At 39.6% G+C, this 23,704-nt stretch overlaps 1 protein-coding gene across 3 annotated transcripts in view; it reads right to left on the bottom strand.

Annotated features, from left to right (window-relative positions):
- The window catches only part of Utrn (utrophin), a 425,153-nt gene that overhangs the window by 96,634 nt on the left and 304,815 nt on the right, over positions 1-23,704 (bottom strand). For all 3 annotated transcript variants that reach the window (XM_042693071.1, XM_042692992.1, XM_042693156.1), the window contains one exon: positions 10,104-10,233. In XM_042693071.1, the coding sequence (XP_042549005.1) occupies positions 10,104-10,233 (130 nt within the window). The remainder of the gene's footprint in view (positions 1-10,103; positions 10,234-23,704) is intronic.

Below are 23,704 nucleotides of genomic sequence, written 5' to 3'. Positions count from 1 at the left end.
GGGAGCGGGGGAAGTGGTATTTTGGACCAGAAAGTCAATGAAGGTAAAACTGGAATCTAACCATGTTTTGGATTTCTTCTTCCTAAGGCCAGTGTTGGGTCCAGGGAGACTCAGGAGCAGATCATTAAGAAGATTCCCTTCCAGGGCAGGATCAAAAACAGGGAGAGCTCCTGGAACAAATAACCAAAGCCACCAAAGCTCTAACCTCTGACTTTCTGTAACTGAATAGCTCCGGATTTCCTCACAATAATGGCAGCAATGTGGTTTACCCAAGTTAGCTAAGGTGGTAGACTTTAGCAAGCAGGTCATGGGGGTCCCCAAGGTGGCCTTGAGAAGGGGTGAAGCCATGAACATGAAATTTCCAGAGGACTAAGGGTACCTGTTCCATTCTCTGCTGTATTCCAGGACCTAGAAAGTATTTATTTGGTAAATACACACTTCTTCCCTCATGCTCCTTAGTTTTGTAAGGGTGGGGTGGGGTCTAGAGAGAAGGATAAGAAAGCGAGGAAGCAAGAATCCTCACTTCCCAAAGCCATCTACAAATTCAATGGGATACCTATCAATATTCCAACCTCATTCTTAAGAAAATAGAAGAGGCAATCCAAAAATTCATATGGAACAATAAAAGACCCCGAATAGCTAAAACAATCCTCAACAGAAAGAACAGTGCTGGAGGAATATCAATACCAAATTTCAAACTCTACTACAAAGCCATAGTAATCAAAACAGCTTGGTACTGGCACAAGAACAGACCTCAGGACCAATGGAATAGAATTGAAAACCCAGAAATGAACCTACAGACCTATAGCCATCTAATCTTTGATAAGGGAGCTAAAAAAATAGAATGGAAGAAAGACAGCCTCTTCAGTAAATGGTGCTGGCAAAATTGGCTAACTACTTGTAGAAAACTAAAGCTAGATCCTTATATATCACCCTGCACCAGAATCAACTCCAAATGGATCAAAGACCTTGGAGTCAAATAGGAGAAACCCTAGGTCTCCTTGGCACAGGCCCAAATTTTCTTAATAGAGACCCAGAAACACAACAAATCAAAGAAATGTTGGACAAATAGGATTGCATAAAATTGCAGAGCTTCTGCATGGCAAAGGACATAGCTAGCAAGATCAATAGAAAGCCCACGGATTGGAAGAAGATCTTCACTAGCCATACAACGGACAAAGGTCTCATATCTAAAAAATACCTTGAACTCAAAAAATTAAATCCCCAACAACAAATCTTCAAAGAAACAGCTACCCAATAAATAAGTGGGCTAAAGACTTAAAGAGAAACTTCTCTGAAGAGGAAAGAAGGATGGCCAATAGACACATGAAGAAATGCTCAACCTCTCTAGCTATAAAAGAAATGCAAATCAAAACAACATTGAGATACCACCTCACTCCAGTTAGAATGGCTAAAATCAAGAATTCTAATAACAACAGATGCTGGAGGGGATGTGGACAGAAGGGAACCTTACTACATTGTTTGTGGGAGTGTAAACTTGTTCAAGCACTTTGGAAAGCAGTATGGAGGTTCCTCAAAAGACTCCACATAGAGCTCCCCTATGACCCAGCAATCCCACTTTTGGGTATTTACCCAAATGATCACAAACAAGACCATACTAAAGCTACCAGCACAACTATGTTTATTGCAGCATTATTTACTATAGTTAAGATATGGAACCAACCCAGATGCCCCTCAGTAGATGAATGGATCAAGAAAATGTGGTATCTATACACAATGGAATTCTATGCCTCCATCAGAAAGAATGACATTGCCCCATTTGTTAGGAAATGGAAAGGCTTGGAAAAAATTATATTAAGTGAAGTAAGCCAGGCCCAAAGAAACATAGGTCCCATGGTTTCCCTTATTTGCAATAACTAGTATATGTCTGAGTCAAGCAGAAAAGGTCAGATAAGTTGGTGTTGGGGAAATGAACCCCAAGTTAAGTATTCAAATGTTTTTTTCTTTCATGCAATTTTTTTCTAACATATTTATAAGATTATTTCTTTGTTGCTTTTGTATGTCCCTCCCCTACAGCATAACCTCTGCTTTCACTGTATTTGATGTTGGTATCATTTGTGGAGGGGAAGGGAAAAAACAAATGGTTTAAATATGGATTCAGTTGGACCCACTGCAACAATGAGATGTACAAGTTGTTACCTCGAAAACGAACTATACAACTTTGGTGGGGGGGGGGGGGGAGGATTGGGGAAGGTGGGGGGATGGGAAGGGGAAACAAAGGAGGAGGTTACAATGCTTGATAAGAAATGTACTCATTATCTTGCCCATGTAATTGTAACCCCTCTGTACAGTATTTTCACAATAAAAAATAAATAAATTTTAAAAAAAAGAAGAAGAATCCTTGCTTCTTTCAAGAACTGAGGACCAGAGCCTGAGATTCAATCACTCCTTGGCAGCCTTTCAGCTATAGCCAGAAGCTAATAACACAGAAATCAGGAGCTTTCTACTCTTGCTCAGCCTTTCTTATAAAAGACTTAATTAAGTACATTACGCTTTCTGTTTACATACTGCTAAAACAAGGAGAACTTTAAGTGAACAGGAGAATGTGTGCTTTTGCTAGCATTATACTTTCTGAAACATGCTGAAACTTTGTATGCATTCGAGTTCAGCTTTCTACAGAGAAACAACAATAACAAGAAGTTAAGTACCAGGCTGCATTGAAAGTGTCTAGCACCCACCTTTATGTTCAAGCCAGAAAGTAACATCCCAGGTGTTCATTACTATAAAATACATGTATGTAAATCAGTGCTACTTTTTTATGAGACAATAGTGATTTATGGATGGTCATAACACAGACTGGAGAAAGTAGCAGATGGTGTTCAATTAATTCAAAATGTAGGTCCATCAAACTAAGCTTTGTTATCAGCATCAAAAACATTGGTTTGTTTATTTAATGGGTTTTCATCACATTGAGTAATAGAGGAAGTGACCATGGTTAAGGAACTTTATATGCATGTCTGAAAATGTCATGAGAAATCCTTGGCTATGTACAATATGGTGCCAATAAAAAATTAATTAAAAAAGCATCTCACAAGAAACAGCAATGCAGAAAATGCCCCCTTATAATTTTAAATAATTAAATCTCAATCTTTCAGGAAATTTAATGATTCTTTTCAAACAGCTTTACAAAGGGGTTTCAAGATTTAAAAGAAAGTTTTTTTTTAGGTTAGCCCCTCATAGCTTACACCTGTAATCCTAGCTACTTGGGAGACTGAGATCAAAGGATCTTGGTTCAAGGTCAGCATGGGGAGACAAATTTGTTAGACTCTTATGTACAATTAACCAGTAAAGAGCCCAAAGTGGAGCTAGCATCAAGTGTCAAAACAGAAGCTCTGAGTAAAAGAGCTAAGGTCCAGCTGGATGCTAGTGGGGTTCTATCTGTAATCCTTACTACTGAGGAATCTGATATAGGAGGATTGTGGTTCAAAGCCAGCCTGAGTAAGAAAGTCCCTGGGACTCTTATCTCCAACTAACCAGTTAAAAAGTCAAAAGCTGGGGCTATGGCTCAAGTGTCAGATTGCTAGCCTTCAGTGAAAAAGCTAAGAAACAATGCCAAGGCCCTGATTTCAAGCTCTAGTACTCTCTCTTTCTCTCTCTCTCTCTCTCTCTCTCTCTCTCTCTCTCTCTCTCTCTCACACACACACACACACACACACACACACACACACATTCAAAAAAATGTTTATAAACCTTTTTATGATTTTCAAATGGAATCTTGTTTCTAAGTCAAAGAAGATTGTGAAATTTTTACCCAACTGATGGGCTTACTCAAGTAATTCCTGGTGTTTTATAAAAGCTGAAGACCAGACACACTCTAACCATTAAGACTTGCATTTGCGAAAGACTACATTGTTACTCCATACTGGGAAACACTGGAAAAGAAAGCAACACTCTGATTCTGTGCTTTTTCATGCATTACAACTTTACTAATCGAATTTGGACTTGTGAAACTAATTAAATTATTGCTATGGTCTACAGGCCTGAAAGCAATTACTTATACTTCAAGTTTGATATGAAAATTAAAAAGACAAATCCTAACATTGCCTAAACACCTTCTCCTTCCATGGAAGAAAAATCAGTGAACTGGCAAGCGAATGGAAAACAGGGCATGGTATTTCAATAAAGAAAAGGCCACAGTGAAGGGAGGGGCAAAGTGATTTGTTTACTTAATTATTTTGATTTTTAAACATATTTTTATTTAACTTTAATAGCTGCCCAAAGGAATTACCACTCAAAAAGCAGTTTATGAATACAGTGCATCCTGATCAATGTCACCCCTGTTCAACATTCTTACCCACCCCTCCTACCCTACCCTTTCCCTCACGTTTCTTAATTTTTAGATTATGCATTGACGTTTTTGCCATTTAACAAAGCTGTTTACAAATGCAATGCATCTTGATTGGAGCCACCCTTTCAACATCTCCCCGTGCTCTGACCCACCCCTTCTTTTATTTTTCTCAATTCTGTATTCTACTGCCTTCATTCTTCTCCCCTTCTCCCCTGCCAACTCCCCTGAAGTACCCATTCCCTGGCATTTATTTTGGGGGGCTTTGACTTAGTATTTCTAAAGAATTATACTTTTAGCACTCTCCATAGTCTGTTATACTAATTATTGTGAATAAAAGCACCTGGTACCTGGTTTGTATTTTGCACAGGCTTATAAACCTCTCAGACTCGGTTTCCTCATCTGCTGAGTAGGTGATAAAAGCACTCATGGAATGAGATAGTGGAGGGCACTTGGCACAAGTCTGCTGTGTGTCTCTCTGTGGGAACAGCTCCACCCTCCAGAAGAAAGCCCAATAAATCTACATCTTGAGACATTACTCAAGTGACTCAAGACCGGCTAGTAGAATGTTCTGGAACTAAGGAAAGGCATGAGGGGGGTGAGACAACCCAGGAAAATGTAAAGAAAATGAAAACCCGCATGAAGCAGAAAAGGGAAATGTGGAGGAAAGATTTCTGGGTGGCATTCAGACCCGTGCAGCCAACTTTGCCCCTGCCCTTCTCCTGGCTCCATGAGGCAGTGAAAGAATTCCCCCTGTACCCATCCCAAGCATGGGGTCTGTCATTCAGGATTAATGGGCTCTGATTAATAAAGCTGTTATTAGGAAAACAGACAAAAAGGTCTTAAGGAGACCTTATTACCAGCCTAATAATTTCTGTTACGTATTGTGTCCAATTGGCCTCATTTTATTAGACATAAGATAACAATGTATCTTGAAGTCACACATCTTTACTCAATGATTACAAAATCTGACTGACACAAGTTTGCTAATAGGAGCATAAAATAAATTGACATAGTACACTAAAATGCCATTTATAGCATATATAATACATATAAGCATATATAATATACATATATATAATATGTATATAATATATAATACACATAATACACGTTGAAGATATGGGAATACTTGGAGTACCTGGCTTTCCAAAATATCATAAAACATTTAAGAATTAAAAGAACTATACCCTGAATTAAAATACACAGTATGCCATGAATTAAAATTCCAAATAACACTAAAACACATAGCTAGACATTAAAGAGCTTCCAAGGAAAATACTAATCTCTACATGCATTTTTATCTGAAAAAGATCATTGTCAATCATTAATCCCGGATCTATTCACATGGCTGCATGCTCTCTTGGCTTGCTTGCTAGGCTGGCATTCTTTTCACTTGAGCCACACCTCTACTCCAGCTTTGTGCAAGTCATTTTTTTAGATGAAGTCTTCTGGACTTTTTTGCCCAGGCTACCTCCAAACCTCAGTTCTCTAGGTCTAAGCCACCTGAGTAGCTAGGATTTCAGGTCTGAGTCCCTGGTACCTATCTATTTTTCTTCTTCTATGACTGTTCTGGGAATATCATTTAAATGAAACCAAATTGTCTATACAGAAACAGAAATGATGTTCAGACATGAATGAAATAATTTTACTAACAGCAATACTTTAACAGGAATAATTTTTATAAAGTAAACTCATGGTAAAATACATAAACAACATAATGTAATCTTTTCTATTTCATCTTTGTCTTCTTTCTCCCTTCACACCTTTTTCTTTCTTTCTTTTTTACAGTGCTTGGGATTGAACCCAGAACCTTGTACATACCAGACCCGCACTAGACCACTGAGCTCTACCTCAGTCCCAAACTTTTCATTGAATCTTAAATTAAAAAAAGAAAAGCATATATTGAACATAAATTGCATAATTCTTTAAATGCTTTTAGAGGTAAAATACCCTATCACAAATAATATAATACAGTTCTTATTCCATTGTTCTAGTTCTTTAATACAAACTGGGTTATTATAATCAAATAAAAACAATTGGACTTTATTAACAGGAAATAGATACAGATATAAATAGATATGATAAGACCAATTACATGATCTTAAGTGTTCCCATACTGCTGGAACAAGACAGTCTATTGACCAAGTTGTATGCTTTAAAATTTTCTATATTCAGGGAAATTTCAGTTCAGTTAAAACTCATATTTACCTAATTGCCATGGTAGAACAATTTATTCTGGTAGCTGAGTTTTCCAGACATGTCCCCCCACTTAGTCCTGCTTTTTATGGTTGTCATTTTAGAAGGTAACTTATTGTAAAATATGGTATAAATTCTTATGTCTGTTTTAAAACATGTAGATTCCACCTTCAAATATAGACCATCATCCAAAGCTGCAGCTTTTCACTGTAAAAAACCTCAAGGACTACATCCATTCTCCACAGTTTGCTTTCTCCTCCTTGCTATCAGACTGTACAGTCACTTCTCAGTGTCAGCTTTTGCTCTCTCTTCTCACTTCTACTTGGCTCATTCCTCATAATTCACTGGGCATAGAGTTCAAATAACTACAACACTATCTAAAGCTCAATTTCCTATCAGAGAGAGTACTGAATGTCTTGCCTATGACTCAAGTAATATCTGCACTGTTTTCCTTATTTCAACTGAATTGGACACTCAGATCATTTTTCATATTCAGCTTCTCAATACAAAGGAGTCATTTCTTAAAAAGCCTGCAAGGGGAAAGCTTCTGATGCAGATTCTCACCATCCAGCGAGGGATGGGACAGAGTGGCAGGGAGTCCAGAGACAGCTCAGAAAGGCAACATGTCCCAGATGACAAAGGTCTTGGGTGGAGCGGGGCAGGTAGGTCATGAGAGTTGGCAATGGAATAAATGGAAATCAGGGAAGAGAAGTCTACAGGCAGGAAAAAAGAAAACCCAGGTTAAGTAACAGAACAAGGGCCCAGTAGACATTACTGTGGGACATGAAAAGGAGCTTGGTGTTCAACAGACATCAAGTACAAGTAGGGGAGGGGCACAGAGATGGGACACATACAGAAATGCTGAGGCCAATTCTCTGTGCAGCTTCTGTGCCTGCAGAAGGAGTCAGATCCCTCCCACTCCAGAAGCCACTCGAACAAGTAGCAATTCTGTGCTTTGTATGTATGATTCGAGGGTTTCTATTAAGGGAGGGATACTAATTAACAGAGTATTGAAGGAGGCCTATCAAAAGAGGGTAAGGAGTTGATGCGGGTTGTATTAATTTGCAAATATTTACAAACTGCAAACCACATTATAAGATAATCAATAATAGGAAAATGAGAAGACATAAAAGGAACAGAAAAGTGCGTCAGGGAGAAAAACGATGAAGTTGGAACATCTTAGTGCTCTAGGGCACAGTCTATAGAACATATCAAAAATGTTTAATAACTAGAACTGAACAACTATAACACCATTTCTGCCGGCTCCTCCTGCGTCCAACACTGAATACTTCACCATCACACGGGATAACTAATGTTCAAATGCTCTCTATTTCAGATAGCAGCTCTACATAAGTCATGGTAAACAAGGAAAGGATAAAAGCTATTATGGATAATTTTCTTCCATTTACTTTGAACAGCAGGTAAAAATCAACCACTATTACAGAAAATAACATCAAGAAAGGAAAGGGTAGGGAAATTACCAATCGGAAAACAAAGCAAACTAAAAAAAAAATTCATATAGCTCAATCGATATAACTTGTGGTACTTGAAAATGGGACTCAGTATCCTGAAAGTAACAGCAAACAGAGACATCAAAAAGCAGTAGTATCCTTTACACTCTGAAATATCTGACCACATCAAGGAGAAGCTACGGTAAAAGGGAAACTTCCATGATTTCACAAGACATCCTTCTGCTACAAGGCAGCTCATGATTAAAATGTTTCCTCTCTTCTCACTCAAGTCCTTGGGACACAAGAAAAATGGTTTCAAGGAAGACTAATAAATACTAAGAAAAGATGAGTGAATGTCTCCTTCCTCCAAATGAACAACACAAAGGGAGATGCCATGAAACTGGAATAGCACCTTCTTTCTGCTGTCTGAAGTTGGAATGTTCTATTAGTTTTTCCAGGTCTTCTCAATCCAAGGAACACAGCATACATACATACACACACACACACACACACACACACACACACACACACACACACACACACACACAAATGTAAATGCTATGAAATAGTTATTCTATTACATTATTTGGGGAATAATGACAAGAAAAGAGTGCATGTTCAATACCGATACATTTTTTCCCCAAATCACTTCAATCCCTAGTTAACTGAAGGCATAGATGGGGAGCCCAGAAGGCAGCAGGTAAAATATGCATGAGGAATCAATCTTCAGAGACAACCCCCCCCCAAAAAAAATCCCCAAAAAAGCAATTAAGAGTGATTTGCAAATGAGGGTTTGATGAGAAATCGAAGCTTCCACGTTGACTGAGGTTCCCAGTAGGCAGACTGCTATGGAACCCGAGTAGAAAACAGAAAGTGATGTCAGAAAAGACACGAAGTAGCTCTGCACGTATATATGTGTTGTGTGCACACACATGCACAACGACTTGATGGAAAAGTCAAGAAAACCACGGCCTTGGGAGATGCACTCAGCCTGAAGGAGAGCTTCCATTAAGAAGGCTCAGCACAATGACCACCTGCCTTGCAAGCTTCCCGCTCGGTGAGAACTGCAGCTGCTCTTTCAGGTCCTCTTTTGCCCAGGGAAGTGAACGATGGAAAAATACCCGGAATGACATGCTGCTAATTTTTAAAAATGCATCGGGATGTTTTTAATGGCCAATGGTGTAAAACCATTAGAGAGCTATATATGGGCTCCAAAACGCATTGCAAATTTTCTCTTAAATTTACTATGTGACTTGCTCTTTGTTAGTAAGGTAGTTCCCGTTGCAATTTTAAGCCAAAACATATCAGTGTTTTAGGGTTTGTTTGTTGTTTTTAATTAAATGCTGTTGCCTGCTGATAAAAGAAAGGCAGTTTACCATCACATGCTGACACATGTCTGAAAAAACTTCATTTTATAGATACAAATATTTTACGTATTTGCTATTACATTTTCAATAACTTTCTTCTCTTACAATTAATTAAGCAAGTTGTTTTAATACAAGAAATATATATTTTTACTTCATAGACAAATCATGTTTGTAGTTATTTTATTAGTATATAATAGTTGTACCAAAAGGGTTCACTCCGATATTCAGCCACAATGAATTCATTCATTAAAGTCATACAATGTAAATATAAGCCTTTTTCTGAACCTAAATTTTTCTTTTAAAATAGAGATTCTGAAGTATAACCTAATATTCTTTTCACTTAAGAATTTATACACGCCGGGCGCTGGTGTTTCAGGCCTGTAATCCTAGCTACTCAGGAGGCTAAGATCTGAGGATCACGGTTCAAAGCCAGCCAGGGCAGGAAAGTCCGTGAGATTCTTATCTCCAATAAACCACTAGAAAACAGGAAGTGGCCCTGTGGCTCAAGTGGCAGAGCGCTCGCCTTGAGCTGAAGAGCACAGGAACAGCGTCCAAGCCCAGAGTTCAAGCCCCATGACCGACCAAAAAAAAAAAGAATTTATGCATTTGTTAAACTTATGACAATTTTTCTTTCTTAAAAGATTTAAATACTAAGAAAAAAAAGATTTAAATACTAGATCTTGAACAATAGGCCATTTCCTATTTGATTTTTTGTTGTTCTCTAAATATGTACTATTTTTTCTTTTTTCTAATATGATGTCTGAAAGAATCCAGTCTTACCTGCTTTTGCTTGGATGTTCCTTCTCGGTTCTTCAGGGGCCTCAATTGGCTGATCAGCCAGGAAAACTCGAGCTTGGTCTACAGCATTCAGGATGGAATATTCTTTTTCCTTTAACTCTCGTCGCAGTGCCTTTTCAAAAAGAAGCCACAGGTATATTTGTAAGCTCAAGTGTTCAGCAAATAATGGAACATCTCTGATTAGACTAGATGTGATCATACCTGTCCAAGGAATGACTAAGCACCAATATTTAAGTTAGGAAAATGTCAGTTTTTACAGATATGAATGATAAGAAATGTGAATAAATGCAAAAAGATAATTCCTCCAAAACTTAAATATGCAAAGGAAAAAGGAAGGAAGGAAGGAAGGAAGGAAGGAAGGAAGGAAGGAAGGAAGGAAGGAAGGAAGGAAGGAAGGAAAGGGAAGGAGGGAGGGAGGGAGGGAGGGAAGGAGGGAGGGAAGGAGGGAGGGAGGGAGGGAGGGAGGGAGGGAGGGAAAGAGGGAAGACTGGTTCAGGATAGGGAATACCCTAATGAAAATTGTCCCAGTGTATATGATCTTATACAAAAATTTTCAGAGATTCCACTGTCAGATCGCTAAAATACAATAGCCTGTTTCATCATACTATATTTTTTTTCTTGTAAGACTGACAAAAAAAAAATTGTATCCAATGGTACCAAAGAAGATAATTTCCCAAACAGTAATAAGATCCTCAGGAGTGTTTTACATTCTTTAGAATAGATTAAGAAAAAAATTAAGACACAGAAACAAATTAAAGTCCATGAAATCAAAACTAGACCAAAGTGAACACATAAAACAAAGTCTCCAATTATCTTGACATACCTTCCATCTCTCATGCTGAGGCAATTACTGTTTTTCTCTGGTGCAGTTTTTCATACAAATCTATGATTCTTAGAACAGTTTGTCTTTAGCACATTTGTTCTTTTAAATAGGACTAAACTTTCATCCTAGCTCCTATAAAAGGTTTGGTGATTAAGACTAACTGCCTGGGGTTTCAAAACAACAAGACTTGATCAGAGACTAACCACAAGATGGGAATAAATGAGGATTTCTCATGTTTTAATGGTATAGCTAAAAATAGAGTGTTGATATTGTTATCTTTTGTAATTATTCATACCCATGCCTTTTGATTCTAGTATTTTGCTTTTACCCCAAGTCCCTAGCAATGTACTATGCAAACTCGAGTTTTAACCCCCGGAAAATACTGCTTTACAGCATTTTAGGATCAAGAAAATCTTGCCTTCTGAATCTAACTCATTTTTTTTTCAACAGTGCTTGATACAACTGTGTTACGATGGCAGGTTACTTCAGGTTAAATCCTCATCTTCCACAGTCAATAAAAAGTAAAATAAAAAAAAAAGAATCTAGATCACCATAAGGCTCACTTATGTAAGGACGTGAAACTAAACACAAAAAACAAAAACAAAAATATTAATGAAGCTAAACAAGATGGCCACAGGTACAAGAGAATAAGAAGAGATGGCCGGAAATGGGAAGCACTGTGAACAGTGAGAGAATAAATCAGATCGCAGTCCAAAGTGTCCTGAACAAACACAACAACCAGAGCAAAGCAATATGGAGGCCTGGTGTACGTGGCAGAGTAAATGCCTAGCCTGGATGATCAGCAATTTTAAAAAAGCAGAAACAAAAAACAACAGTTTGGTATTATTGCAAAATTATTTTTAACTTATAATGGATAAATCTGACTTCAGTTGAGTGCTGGTGGCTCAAGCCCGGCTACTCAAGAGGCTGAGCTCTGAGGATCGCAGTTCAAAGCCAGCCCAGGCAGGAAAGTCCCTGCGACTCTTATCGCCAATTAACCACCAGAAAACCAGAAGTGGTGCTGTGGCTCAAGTGGTAGAGTGCTCGCCTTGAGCTGAAGAGCTCAGGGGCAGCACCCAAGCCCAGAGTCTGAACCCCAGGACCACCACCAACAACAACAAAAAATAATCTGACTTAACAAAACTAGATTCTAAGGAAACAATGTGAGAGAGCTGAAGGCTCTTGTACTGATGAGCGGGCTGTGCAGGAAGTACCCATTTCAAAATAGGCTGCCCATGAGAATGGGAAAACAGCAGAAGGCTCCATCTTCAAGGGATCATCTGACTGCAGAAGAACCTACCCATAGATTTAAGGAGTAAGCCTAAAAGAGGAGCCAGAGGACATTCACAGGTAATGATAGATGCAAAACAAAAAGGCTGGGAGTTTGAGAACGAAGAGCATACAGGGTCGGTCTTCTGGAAATGAAAGATGCTTACAGGGCAGGGATTTCACAGATGAATTCAGCTCTTATGAGGGAGAATGGAGACTGCAATCCCTGAAACTTAAGCATATCATATCCCTGATGGGATGTTCTGGGCCATTAACAGTCCCCCAAGCTGTGCACTGGCCAGGCCTGTGGCAGGGCAGAGGGGAGATATGTCTTAGAAGTATTTTTAGAATTTCAAAACTCTAAGTGGAACTGTTAAGTGACCATATTTGAGCTTTTCCAGCGATTGGAATGCTTATGGCACAGCACAAATGCTATCACAGGACAAGGATTTCTTTCCCTAGATGTTTGCTAAGGATGTCCACAGCACAGATTCCCTCTTCCCCTCTAAGGCCTTCACCCACTCGATCACTTCAATGAAACATTTCATCTTTTCTACCCCCTACATTCCCTATCTACGTGCTTAACTATATAACTATGTATTTCCCAGGCCTATCCCCTCTACTAGGCAAGGTAAGTTTGCAAATATATCTGTTGTTTCATCTCTGTTTTTCAAAGATATAATGAAAGCTCCAGGGACTTTCTCTGCAGTAAAAAAAAAAAAGCACCCAGTTCAACCTTGAAGAACTTCCTGTGAACATGGTACCTATATTAAGTCTCAAACAGAGAAAAGAATTCTTCAACTAGCCAATTACAAAAGTAGCAAGGAGAGTAGGGGATATACCACTGTGTGAAAACTTAGGATACATATATTTTTAAAATTTTAATATATTTTTTATGACTATTTTTTATGTGGTACTGAGGAATCGAACCTAGGGTCTCACACATGCTAGGCAAGCACTCTATCACTAAGCCATGTTCCCAGCCTCAGGATACATATTTTGACACCTGTAAGTGGCAGCTTCTGAGGCTCAAGATAAAAGCAGAGACTGGATCAGAAAAACCATGGGACTGTGGGATGGATGGGTTCGTGCACCTGTCATTTCACTAATAATGAGTGACAGGAAGCAGGGAAGAGCTGGACAATTGGGTCAGGCAGTGACTACCAGACTTACATTTTTGTTTTTATACTATGAATAATATCACCATCAGGTGTCCTAGATGAATAGACAAACAAAAGCAAATCTGAGGAAGCCCCATAGGACTTCTTCCTGATCATATTCAAATCTAGCACTTCATTAAAAACAAAAGTCCTCTGCACAGGATGCTTGCTGGGGAATGTCTCCTGAGCCCTTCCAGTAAGGCAAACACAGGCAAGTATGTATGGAGCAAGCATGAGCAGGTGGCCACCACCTTGAGTTACACAAACGCCGGGGGCTCTGGCTCTACTGCCAACTCACTACCTCGTTCACTAAAGAACAGCCCACATTCCCTACTCTAGTTTGCAAACTTAATTTCGTTATTCAATTTGTCCTATTTCAATTATATTTAATTGCATATTAGTAATAGACTGAACTTCACTACCCTTTACCTCCCAGTTGGGCAGGAAAGAAAACCTGCATTTCCAACCACCTGGTGATCATTAGTGACAAGGTACTTATATGCCAATGAGTTATATTGTATACAAAGCTACAAACTGGCATTCTGTTTTAAGTTCTAATAGCACGTGACTTATGTTTGAGCCTTCGGAAGTGTGAACAAGGGGATTTAACTGGAACTTCTCTGTTCTAGTGACTTTCTATTTTCATAAAGCAATTCTTTTTTTTTTTTTTTTTTTTTGGTCCGGTCATGGGGCCTGAACTCTGGGCCTGGGCGCTGTCCCTCAGCTCTTCAGCTCAAGGCTAGTGCTCTACCACTTGAGCCACAGCACCACTTCTGGCTTTTTTCTTATGTGGTGCTGAGGAATCAAACCCAGGGCCTCAGGCATGCAAGACAAGTGCTCTACCACTGAGCCACCTTCCCAGCCCCTCATAAAGCAATTCTATGGCTAGTCAATAGCATACATTTTTGGGGATGAGAATAGGAAGAAAACCAGACCCCTTGTGGCCTGTTTGTGAGGAGCTAAAGCGGCACAGCCACACTGGCAAAGGGTTGGACAGCTCCTCCAACCAGCAAACACAGAGTTACCACAGAACCCACAATGCCACTAGGGTACATGCAGATGAGAACAGAAAACATATGTCCACATAAAAACAGATGTCTACATAGAAACATGCAATGAATGTTCATGGTAGCATTATATGTAAGAGACAAGCATCCACTCACTGGTCAAGGGATAAACCAGCTATGACATGTTCACATCATGGAATCTCAACCATGAAAATAAATGAAATGTTTACCCATGCTAGGACATGGATAAATCTTAACAACATGCTCAGGGACAGCAGAAATATTGTATGGCTCCTTTATCATGGCCTATTCAAACCAGGTAAGTCTGTAGAGACAGAAAGGAAATGCACAGTTGCTTAGGTCTGGAGGTTTTAGGATAGATATGAGTTTGGGAATTTACTTGGGTGACGAGGGGGTGTTAAAAATGTTTTAAAACTAGATAAGTACACAATTAATACTCTAAAAACCACTGAACTACATGATATGAAGATGTTTTGATAATAAATAATATCAAATACTTGCTATTTGTCATGTAATAGCTAATTTCAATCATATTGATCAAAATAAACTTGTAATTATGTTCTTTATATTTTAAGAGACCCTCCAGGTGATTTGTGTCCTTTATTTGTCTCTCATTCTTACACTTTTGGAAAATAGTAGCTCATCTCCTACATTGAGTTATAACCTACTTGGTTATAAGGGAAGTTGTTCTCCTTCAGCTTGTCCTAAAATACTGTGACCACGCATCTGACCCCTCCATTAAATTCTGAGTTCTTAGCCTGGCACCGGTGGCTGATGCCTATAATCCTAGCTACTCAGAAGGCTGAGATATGGGGAATGAGGTTTAAAGCCAGCTGGGGCAGGAAAGTCCATGAGACTTTCATCTCAAATTAACCACACACAAAAAAAAAAAAAAAAAAAAAAAAAGCCAGAAGTGGAACCTTGTTTCAAGTGGTAAAGAGTGTTAGCCTGGAGCAAAAAAAGCGAAGGGAGAAGACCCAGGCCCTGAGTTGAAGCCCCAGGACTGACACTGAAGTAAATAAATCACTTGGAACAACTCTTCAGGGTAGTGTTCTTCTACCAACTATCAGTTAATATGTCCTAAGAATTTTGATCATCATGAGAGATACCTGTGTTTACTCAACTACGCTGGTTTTTCCATGCCCTAATCAAAGAACTCTTATCAGGCATTATTTCAAAACTAGGGTGAGTTGTTAGAATTAAAAGGTGTATCATTATTGTGCATCAAATTCATCATCTAAGCCTTGTGAGCTAACATGATGATTTTTTTTTTCATTATTCTGTAGATGGCCGATTTGATTGGTTCTGCTGGTCCATTTGGGATGTACCTGTAAGTGACAGTCAGCTGTGGTTCAACGGAGGCTTTGCTGTCTATTTGCTGGGGTATCCTGGTTTCTCTCTATATCGTCTATAACTTCCCAATAGTCCAGCTTGAACTTCTCCAAAGCAGAGTGTTTTAAGGAAAAGTGAGAGCTACATAATCTCTTTGAGACATACACTCTAGAATAGTTCTGTCTAGAATGACAGCAATGATAGAAATATTCATTACTAAGCTGCCTAATATGGTAGCACTCATTTCAGGTGGTTATTTTTCACCCAGCACTGACCTAGAACAACCGAGAGGCTGAATTTGAAATTTTATTTCATTGTAAGTGATTCAAGTTTATATCTAAAGGGTCACATGTGGCAAACAAAGGGCAGCTCTAGTATCTCCTCATCACTTCTGTCATGTTTTACAGCTAGATGCAGGGCATGAACCAGCACAGAGTCAAGAGACTAGAGATATATACTCTAGGAGGTGGATGTCATTCTGTGTAAGGGCTAGACACTGAAAGGTATGATTTGTGACTGTAACTCTTATACAGGATAAAAGGAACCAGAGGCGGAGGTTTTGACTTGCAGGCAACAGTCTAGTATCCACTGGTACAAGATGGAGGAGAGCAGATAATTTCAAACATGAGAACAGAAACTGTATGTTGAAACCTGTACGCGCTGACGTGATTAACAGGAGGGAATATAATCCAAGAGTTAAAATAATCAATGCAGAGCCCAACAATTATTCTGTGTCCACAAAAGTTTGTATCCTCCATCTCAAGGGGCTTTAGGGTGAATGAGAGATTTTCCAGCAAAGATTTCCACCAAAATAAAAAGTTGAAAACACATACTAATCTCCTACTGTACACAGAAATATTTTAGGCACAGAGGGAAATGATAATTATAATCAACAAACTATTATTCCATTCAGTAAGAAAGTTAATTGTTTACAAAGGAGAAAAGAGACGGGCAATGCATGGTAAGGGTCAGTCTCTGAGAGAGGCACCAATGGTGAACCGGAAAGCCCCAGGATGTAACAGCTTTAGTACACAGAGCAGGAAGAAAGTCAATCTTCTCAAAAGCATGTGAACTTCTTGGGTGAACTATGTGGCAACAAAGGGAATGGAATTAGATTGAAGGCACTTAGGAGATAAGCAATTCAAGGAGCTATAATAAATAAAGGTAAAGTAGTCTAGTCTCTTGTCTTTCTGCCTGTTATAAACCTTTTGTATGTTCTTTCAAAGTAAATGAAGCCCCAGAATGTCAAACCAATGACGACGTGTGTGTGTGTGTGTGTGTGTGTGTGTGTGTGTGTGTGTGTGTGTGTGTGTGTGTGTGTGAAATCATTTAGCTATTGAAGTCCTAGTTTTCCCTGTCACCAGATTAGTGAAACATCCAACATCTCCTTCAAGAGGGGCCTCATTTCCCCCTGGCTCTTTCAAACTCAGAGTTCTATTTTGGTAGTCATTGGTGTTCCTGAGTACCAGGCAGCAGAATAATTTGCTGCTTATCCAACTTTAAATGCCTACAGAGAGTTTCAATTATCCTCTAATGGTCTGGGAACACTTCTGTCCACCTGCTATAACTTAGGGGGATGGAGAGGGGATTAAGGGATCAGGAGGTAAGCTGATGGGACAGGCCTGGCTCTGGGAAGAAACACCCTCCACAAGTCAATCAACTGCTCTTCATTTCAGCAGGAACAGCATCAGCTCAGTGTAATGGCTGAGCCACTGCCAAGCAAACAGCAAAGATGTCTATTATTCTTGGCAGTATGGACATAGACAGAATCCTGCAAATCTTCCCACAAGAAAACAGACATGGGAGGGATAAAAGAGAGAAGAATCCTCTGCCATCTCTTCTATCCCCTCTGACCTAAACTAGCAGCCTGTCCTACTAGACTGAGAGTATAGAAGAATAATATAAACCTGCAAAGTGGACTCAATCCTGGGTATTATTCTTTGTCCCTAAATAGCAACTCTACTCTGCCCACTTCATCCTAAAGCCTTTATCCAAATCTACCATTGTCTGCTAGGATGCACTTTTCTGAACATTTTCTAGATTTTGATATTAAAATGATCTATAAATCAGATCCTGTCTCTCTGTGTTAAGCCCACCAATTGCTTGTCTGCACATGCAGAATAAATTCTAGACTTTCTACCAAGACCCAGACTCTCCCCTTCTCTCTAGCTTCATCTTCTTACAGCTAATTGGTAGCTTCCAAGTCTTTTTTACTGTTCCTGAAACATGTCAAGGAAATATCCAAAAGGATGACTTATGGCCTTCGCAATACAGAAAGCTTTTGCTTCAATGAGTGGCTGTTTCTCACTAGATTTCAGCATTCTGTACATTTTTGAATGATGACCAAAGAAATTAATAAACTGATATAGAAAAAAATGCAAAAAAAAGAAAGAAAATGCAGAATCCAGATAGTAGCTTTAGTTACAGAACTGAGGAAGGAAAACTGGGTGCTGGGATCTGTTTGTACAAAGTAGGTCTGTAGGAAGGGACAGATGGAGGAATGAAGCAGCAAAAGAAGGCTCCCCTATATGGCCCTTCCTAGAAGAAAGGCTGCTTTCTCATGACACAGTGTCTGCAATCTCATCAATTATCACTGATGAGAGTCAAAGAAATCCATGGAGTCACCCTTCCTGACCCCCTCTGGGAAACCACTGAGATGCTACCCACTCCATCAGCATGAACCTCAGCCTTCCCTCCATTGGCTCTAGCAGAGCTTGTGAAAGCTTGAAGCATTCGACACACCTGCAGGCCATGCTGGCTTTGCAGACATGACCTCTGAACTACATTAAGTTCTCCCTTCAGGCTAACATCTGTACCCCAGAGAAAAGAGGAAACTCAATGAAGTTTATATATATATATATATATAGAGAGAGAGAGAGAGAGAGAGAGAGAGAGAGAGAGAGAGAGATCCATATATATACATATATATATGTATGTACACACACACACACACACACACACACACACACACGGATGGATAAAATGTTAAGAATACTGCTTTGTGGTACAGTACAATCAGATAAGATTTGCAGCCAAAAGCCTTGTGCTACAGTCCCATCTGTACCATGTGGACATTGACCCTGAGCCCCTAGAAATATCCCTCAACTTGCTCATAATAGCTTTCTTTCCACTAACTTTTCAGGGAAGATAGCCGTGGGGAACATGTGGAAACTGTTCAGGGATGTGGAATAAAACATTACTATGAAGACTATTCTAATCTAAAGTCATACTCAGCTCTTACCTAAGACTGAACTTCTTTCCAAAGTCCCTATTTACTGGGACTTGATATCGTTCAGGAGAGTGACCCTCAAAGGACTTAGGGTGCTTAGATGAAAAACTGGGACCCTGGCCCCTCCAGTGACTCTCCCTTTGCTTTCCAACCCTCACCAGATCCAACTCTCTCCCACATTCTCCACCATGATGCTGTCTCTTCCCACATCTGAAAACAGTAGAGCCAATCAGTTACAGGCTGAAACTCTGAACCATGAGGTAATGAACATTTCTCTTCCCTTCAAGTTGATTACCTTAAGTATTCTGTTGCAGTAAATGAAAGCGGAACCGTCTGCCCACCCTCCAGTAGCAGGAAAAACGGAAGTTACTTAATTTAACTCTTCTAAGGGATACATTGTTTATTTATGGAGAGATGAATAAATAAAAGTGATTTCCCAAAAGCAGAAAACTATGGCAAAAAAGACAACCTTTTAGATGCTTAGGAAAAAGATTTATATCTTTCCTTTTGCATTTATATCTTTGTCTTTTGAAAATAAGTTGTTCCAGAACAGACCCCCAAAACAAAGTTCTGCGGAGGTAAAAACACTCAGGCAGATCACATCCTGAGCATGAATTTGATATATATAGAGTGAATTTCTTCAACTGATAGGCCAATAAGCCACTTTTCTCTCTAGCCTTGAACACACAATCCAAACACATCCAACCAATTCTCCTCTTCCTTCCCTTTCAAAGATTCAAGTATCTGATATCCCAAACACGGCTCTGTAAATTTCTGTACTGCCATGAGGTTTCAATGCTAACCATAAAAGGTCTACCAAAGGAAGGGGACAAAGGTGAAAAGCACAGGTGAGGGCTAGGAGAAGTAATGCTGTACTTTCATACATTGCTGGAGGCTGAAAATTGGTTCCATCATTTGGAAAAATAGATTGTCCGTATTCCATGGTCATTGTATGAAATGAGAATTTCACTTTTGGGGTGAAGTCTAAGCAAATGATGAGGAAAACGCTACAGACATAAATCGCTCATTACAACATCATGATTTTGTAATATTATTCGAGCAATTTAAATATCTAACACCTGGAAAATATTTAGGTTCACTATAGTTGGGCCACACTAGGGACTATTATCTAAACTTGAAAAATGGCTGTGGTAATTACCACACAGCCATGTGAGGAAATGTGCCTGACATAATCTAAATGTGAAAAAGACAGGATAAAATGGACTCCCCAACCCTGCCACAGACCACTGAGAAGAGCAAACATGTGGAAAAGGAGAAATGCAATGGAAGCCTTTGTGCTGTCCTAGTGAAAAGATGGCGACATTTTGTTCTTTATGTTACAAAAACTGCAATGCATCACTCTCATAATTAAGAATTATACTCCAAAAGCTAGCCAGACTAGGGGTGGCTCACACCTTAATCCTAGCTACTCAGAAGACTGAGATCTGAGGATCATAGTTCAAAGCCAGCCCAGGAAGGAAAAACTGTGCAACTCTTATCTCTAATTAACCACCAAAAAGCTGGAAGTGGAGTTATGGCTCAAGATGAGCACAAAAGCAGCTTAGAAATGCCTCCTAGGCCCTGATTTTATCACCAAGCCTGGACTCCCCTTCCTGGTCCGACCTCCAACAACCCCACCCCCAGAAAAAAAAAAAAAAAGAATGCCTAATAAAGAACTAATTATCCTTTGAAAAAATTAGCAGGAATATTTTAATTCACTTATAATTTCTCTTTACTCTTATCTTTGAGAAAAATTTATTTCTTTTGTATAACATATTGCTTTAAAATAAGCATACGGGGCTGGGATGTAGCTCAGTGGCAAAGCGCTTGCCTAGCAAGTGCGACGTCCTGGGTTCGATCCCCAGTACCAAAAAAGAAAAGACAAAAAAATACAGTTAAAAAAAAAAAATACAGTTAAAATAAGCATACGCTGTGGAATAATAGCTGGTTCTAGCTGAAAAACATATGTATTACCTCACATACAACTTTTTGTGGAAACAACCATAACAATATACTCTTTCAGCTATCTTCATGAGTACAATATTATTCATTTTAAGTACCATATTGTATAACAGAACACACACTGTTACTTTTAAAGAACAGCACTAAGAATTACAAAGTGTTTTTAAGAACCAACTTTTTTCTGCCCATAACCATGATCACTTTCATGGCCTCTCTGAAGTTAAATTTTAGTTATAAGATATAATACACAACATCTTTGCTGAGTAAGAGACAGAATGTTTGGAAGAATCTTAACTCATCTAGCTTGCAAAGATATCAAATATCAGGGGCTTTGGGGGGGTGCACAAACTGAGTAACAGTACAAACAGATGAAATAATAAACTATATTTTAGAAGCTATCTCAGGAATCAAGTGTTAGTCAAATCATTTTCTCTTCCATAAATATCTTTCCTATTCCCAAGATGTCCAATTAAAGAAAAATTAAGACAGGAAAAAAGGTAACTTCTCAACTGACAACAATATGTAAGTAGAATCATATTGATGAATTTTATTACATTTCAAATTTTCATACATTTCAAATTAGCTTTTGAGGAAAGATCCTTGCTTATATTTCTTTATTAAGAAATTCATCATCTCCAATGTATAGCCTACAAAATTAGGAAGAGTAAGGGAAAGGCCAGGTAGGGAAGGGATGGGTGAGATTGTTGAAAGGGGTGGTATGGATCAAGATATAATGTATGTGGGCTGGGAAGGTGGCTCAGTGGTAGAGTGCTTGCCTTGCATGCCAGAGGCGCTGGGTTCAATTCCTCAGCACCACAGAAGCAAAAAGAAAAAAGCCAGAAGTGGCTCTGTGGCTCAAGCGGTAGAGCGCTAGCCTTGAGCTGAAGAGCTGAGGGACAGCGCCCAGGCCCAGAGTTCAGGCCCCACGACCGGACCAAAAAAAAAAAAAAAAGATATAATGTATGCATAAGCTGCTTTGTTAAATGGTGGCTCCTTTATACTACTACTTAAAGATACTTTTTAAAATGTAAAAATTTTAAAAAAGCAAGATTAATAAACTAAGAAGCAAGACAAAATTTTTTTAAAAATCCAACTATCAAGAGTAGAAACATTTTCAAGACTTTCGTTAGCATAGGAACAAATAAAATAGGATTACTGAGAAACAGAGAAAAAAGAAGCATTCCTACCAAAGGTATACTTTGCTCAGCTCAGCATTTCACACACATTTATGGAGCATATAGAGTGCCCAGCCCAGAGAGTAGCATACAAGTGAATAGTTACATCGATGGCAAAAGCTAGGGGTGAAGAAAGAAGTGGAACAGGGCATATGAGGAACCGAGGCAGGTCAGGGGCAGCTCTGTAGAGCAGTCTGGTTATCAGGTGCCAGAGAAAAAGCAGGGAAGGCCGTGAGTCAACCAGGAGGACACCAGGAAAGGGAATTCTAGATAGGAGACACAGCAAGGTGCTTGTGATTGAAAGCACAGCCAGAGACCAGGATGGCTGAAGCCAGTGCACAAGAGAAAACAGCCAGAGCTTAGAAGAGCAAGGTGTACGTGGGAGGAAGGGCACATCACGTGGGACCTTGCAGGTCATTCTGAGGACTGTGCTGTTACTATGACACCCACGGGAGTCGCCACAGAGTTCTATTGATTGTAACAGAACTCTGGCTGCAGAGGTGAGAACACCAGAGGGACAGAGACACAGAGAGACAGAGACGACAGAGAGACAGAGAGAGAGAGAGACAGTCAGAGAGACAGAGAGACAGAGACAGAGACAGACAGAGAGAGACAGAGAGACAGAGACAGAGACGACAGAGAGAAAGAGAGACAGTCAGAGAGACAGAGAGACAGAGAGACAGAGACAGACAGAGAGAGACAGAGAGACAGAGAGAGAGAGACAGTCAGAGAGACAGAGACAGAGACACAGAGACAGAGACAGAGACGACAGAGAGAAAGAGAGACAGTCAGAGAGACAGAGAGACAGAGACAGACAGAGACAGAGAGACAGAGACAGAGAGACAGAGACAGAGACAGAGAGACAGAGATGACAGAGAGACAGTCAGAGAGACAGAGAGACAGAGACAGACAGAGAGACAGAGAGACAGAGACAGAGACGACAGAGAGAAAGAGAGACAGTCAGAGAGACAAAGAGACAGAGACAGACAGAGACAGAGAGACAGAGACAGAGACAGAGAGACAGATGACAGAGAGACAGTCAGAGAGACAGAGACAGACAGAGACAGAGACAGAGAGACAGAGATGACAGAGAGACAGTCAGAGAGACAGAGAGACAGAGACAGACAGAGAGACAGAGACAGACAGAGACAGAGACAGAGACAGAGAGAGAGCACACGGGCCAAAGGCAACCCATTCAGTCTACACTCTGAAAACAGAACCAACAACATTTTCTAATACACGGAGTAGGAGACATAGGTCTGAGGTGATTATTTTGTATTATTCATTATCACAAAAACAACTAACATAGAATTGCTCTCAACTGAAACCGGAAGCCTGAGTAGAATGAGTGTCTAGGGCCAGTCCAGGAGTTCAGTTTGGTCATATTAAGTAGGAAAATTGTCTCCCAGATAAGAGATGACACGGAAACACCCATTCTCTCTTGGGGCAAGATTCTATCTACAGCTATGCACCACCACAGATTGGAAAGGAGTTGCAGCCTCACCTTTTAGTGCACCCCAATTTTAATTAACGTAGCTGAGACCAAAAATTAAGAATGATATACAAAGGGAAATCATATCCTATGGCCTCCTGGGAGTCCAGGAC

This window comes from Dipodomys spectabilis, unplaced genomic scaffold, assembly GCF_019054845.1.
Source record: "Dipodomys spectabilis isolate Male_0828 unplaced genomic scaffold, ASM1905484v1 ptg000001l, whole genome shotgun sequence".
NCBI classification, from domain to species: Eukaryota; Metazoa; Chordata; class Mammalia; order Rodentia; family Heteromyidae; genus Dipodomys; species Dipodomys spectabilis.
The sequence above is the reverse complement of the archived record's forward strand: the minus strand, read 5'-3'. Positions and strand labels throughout refer to the sequence as shown.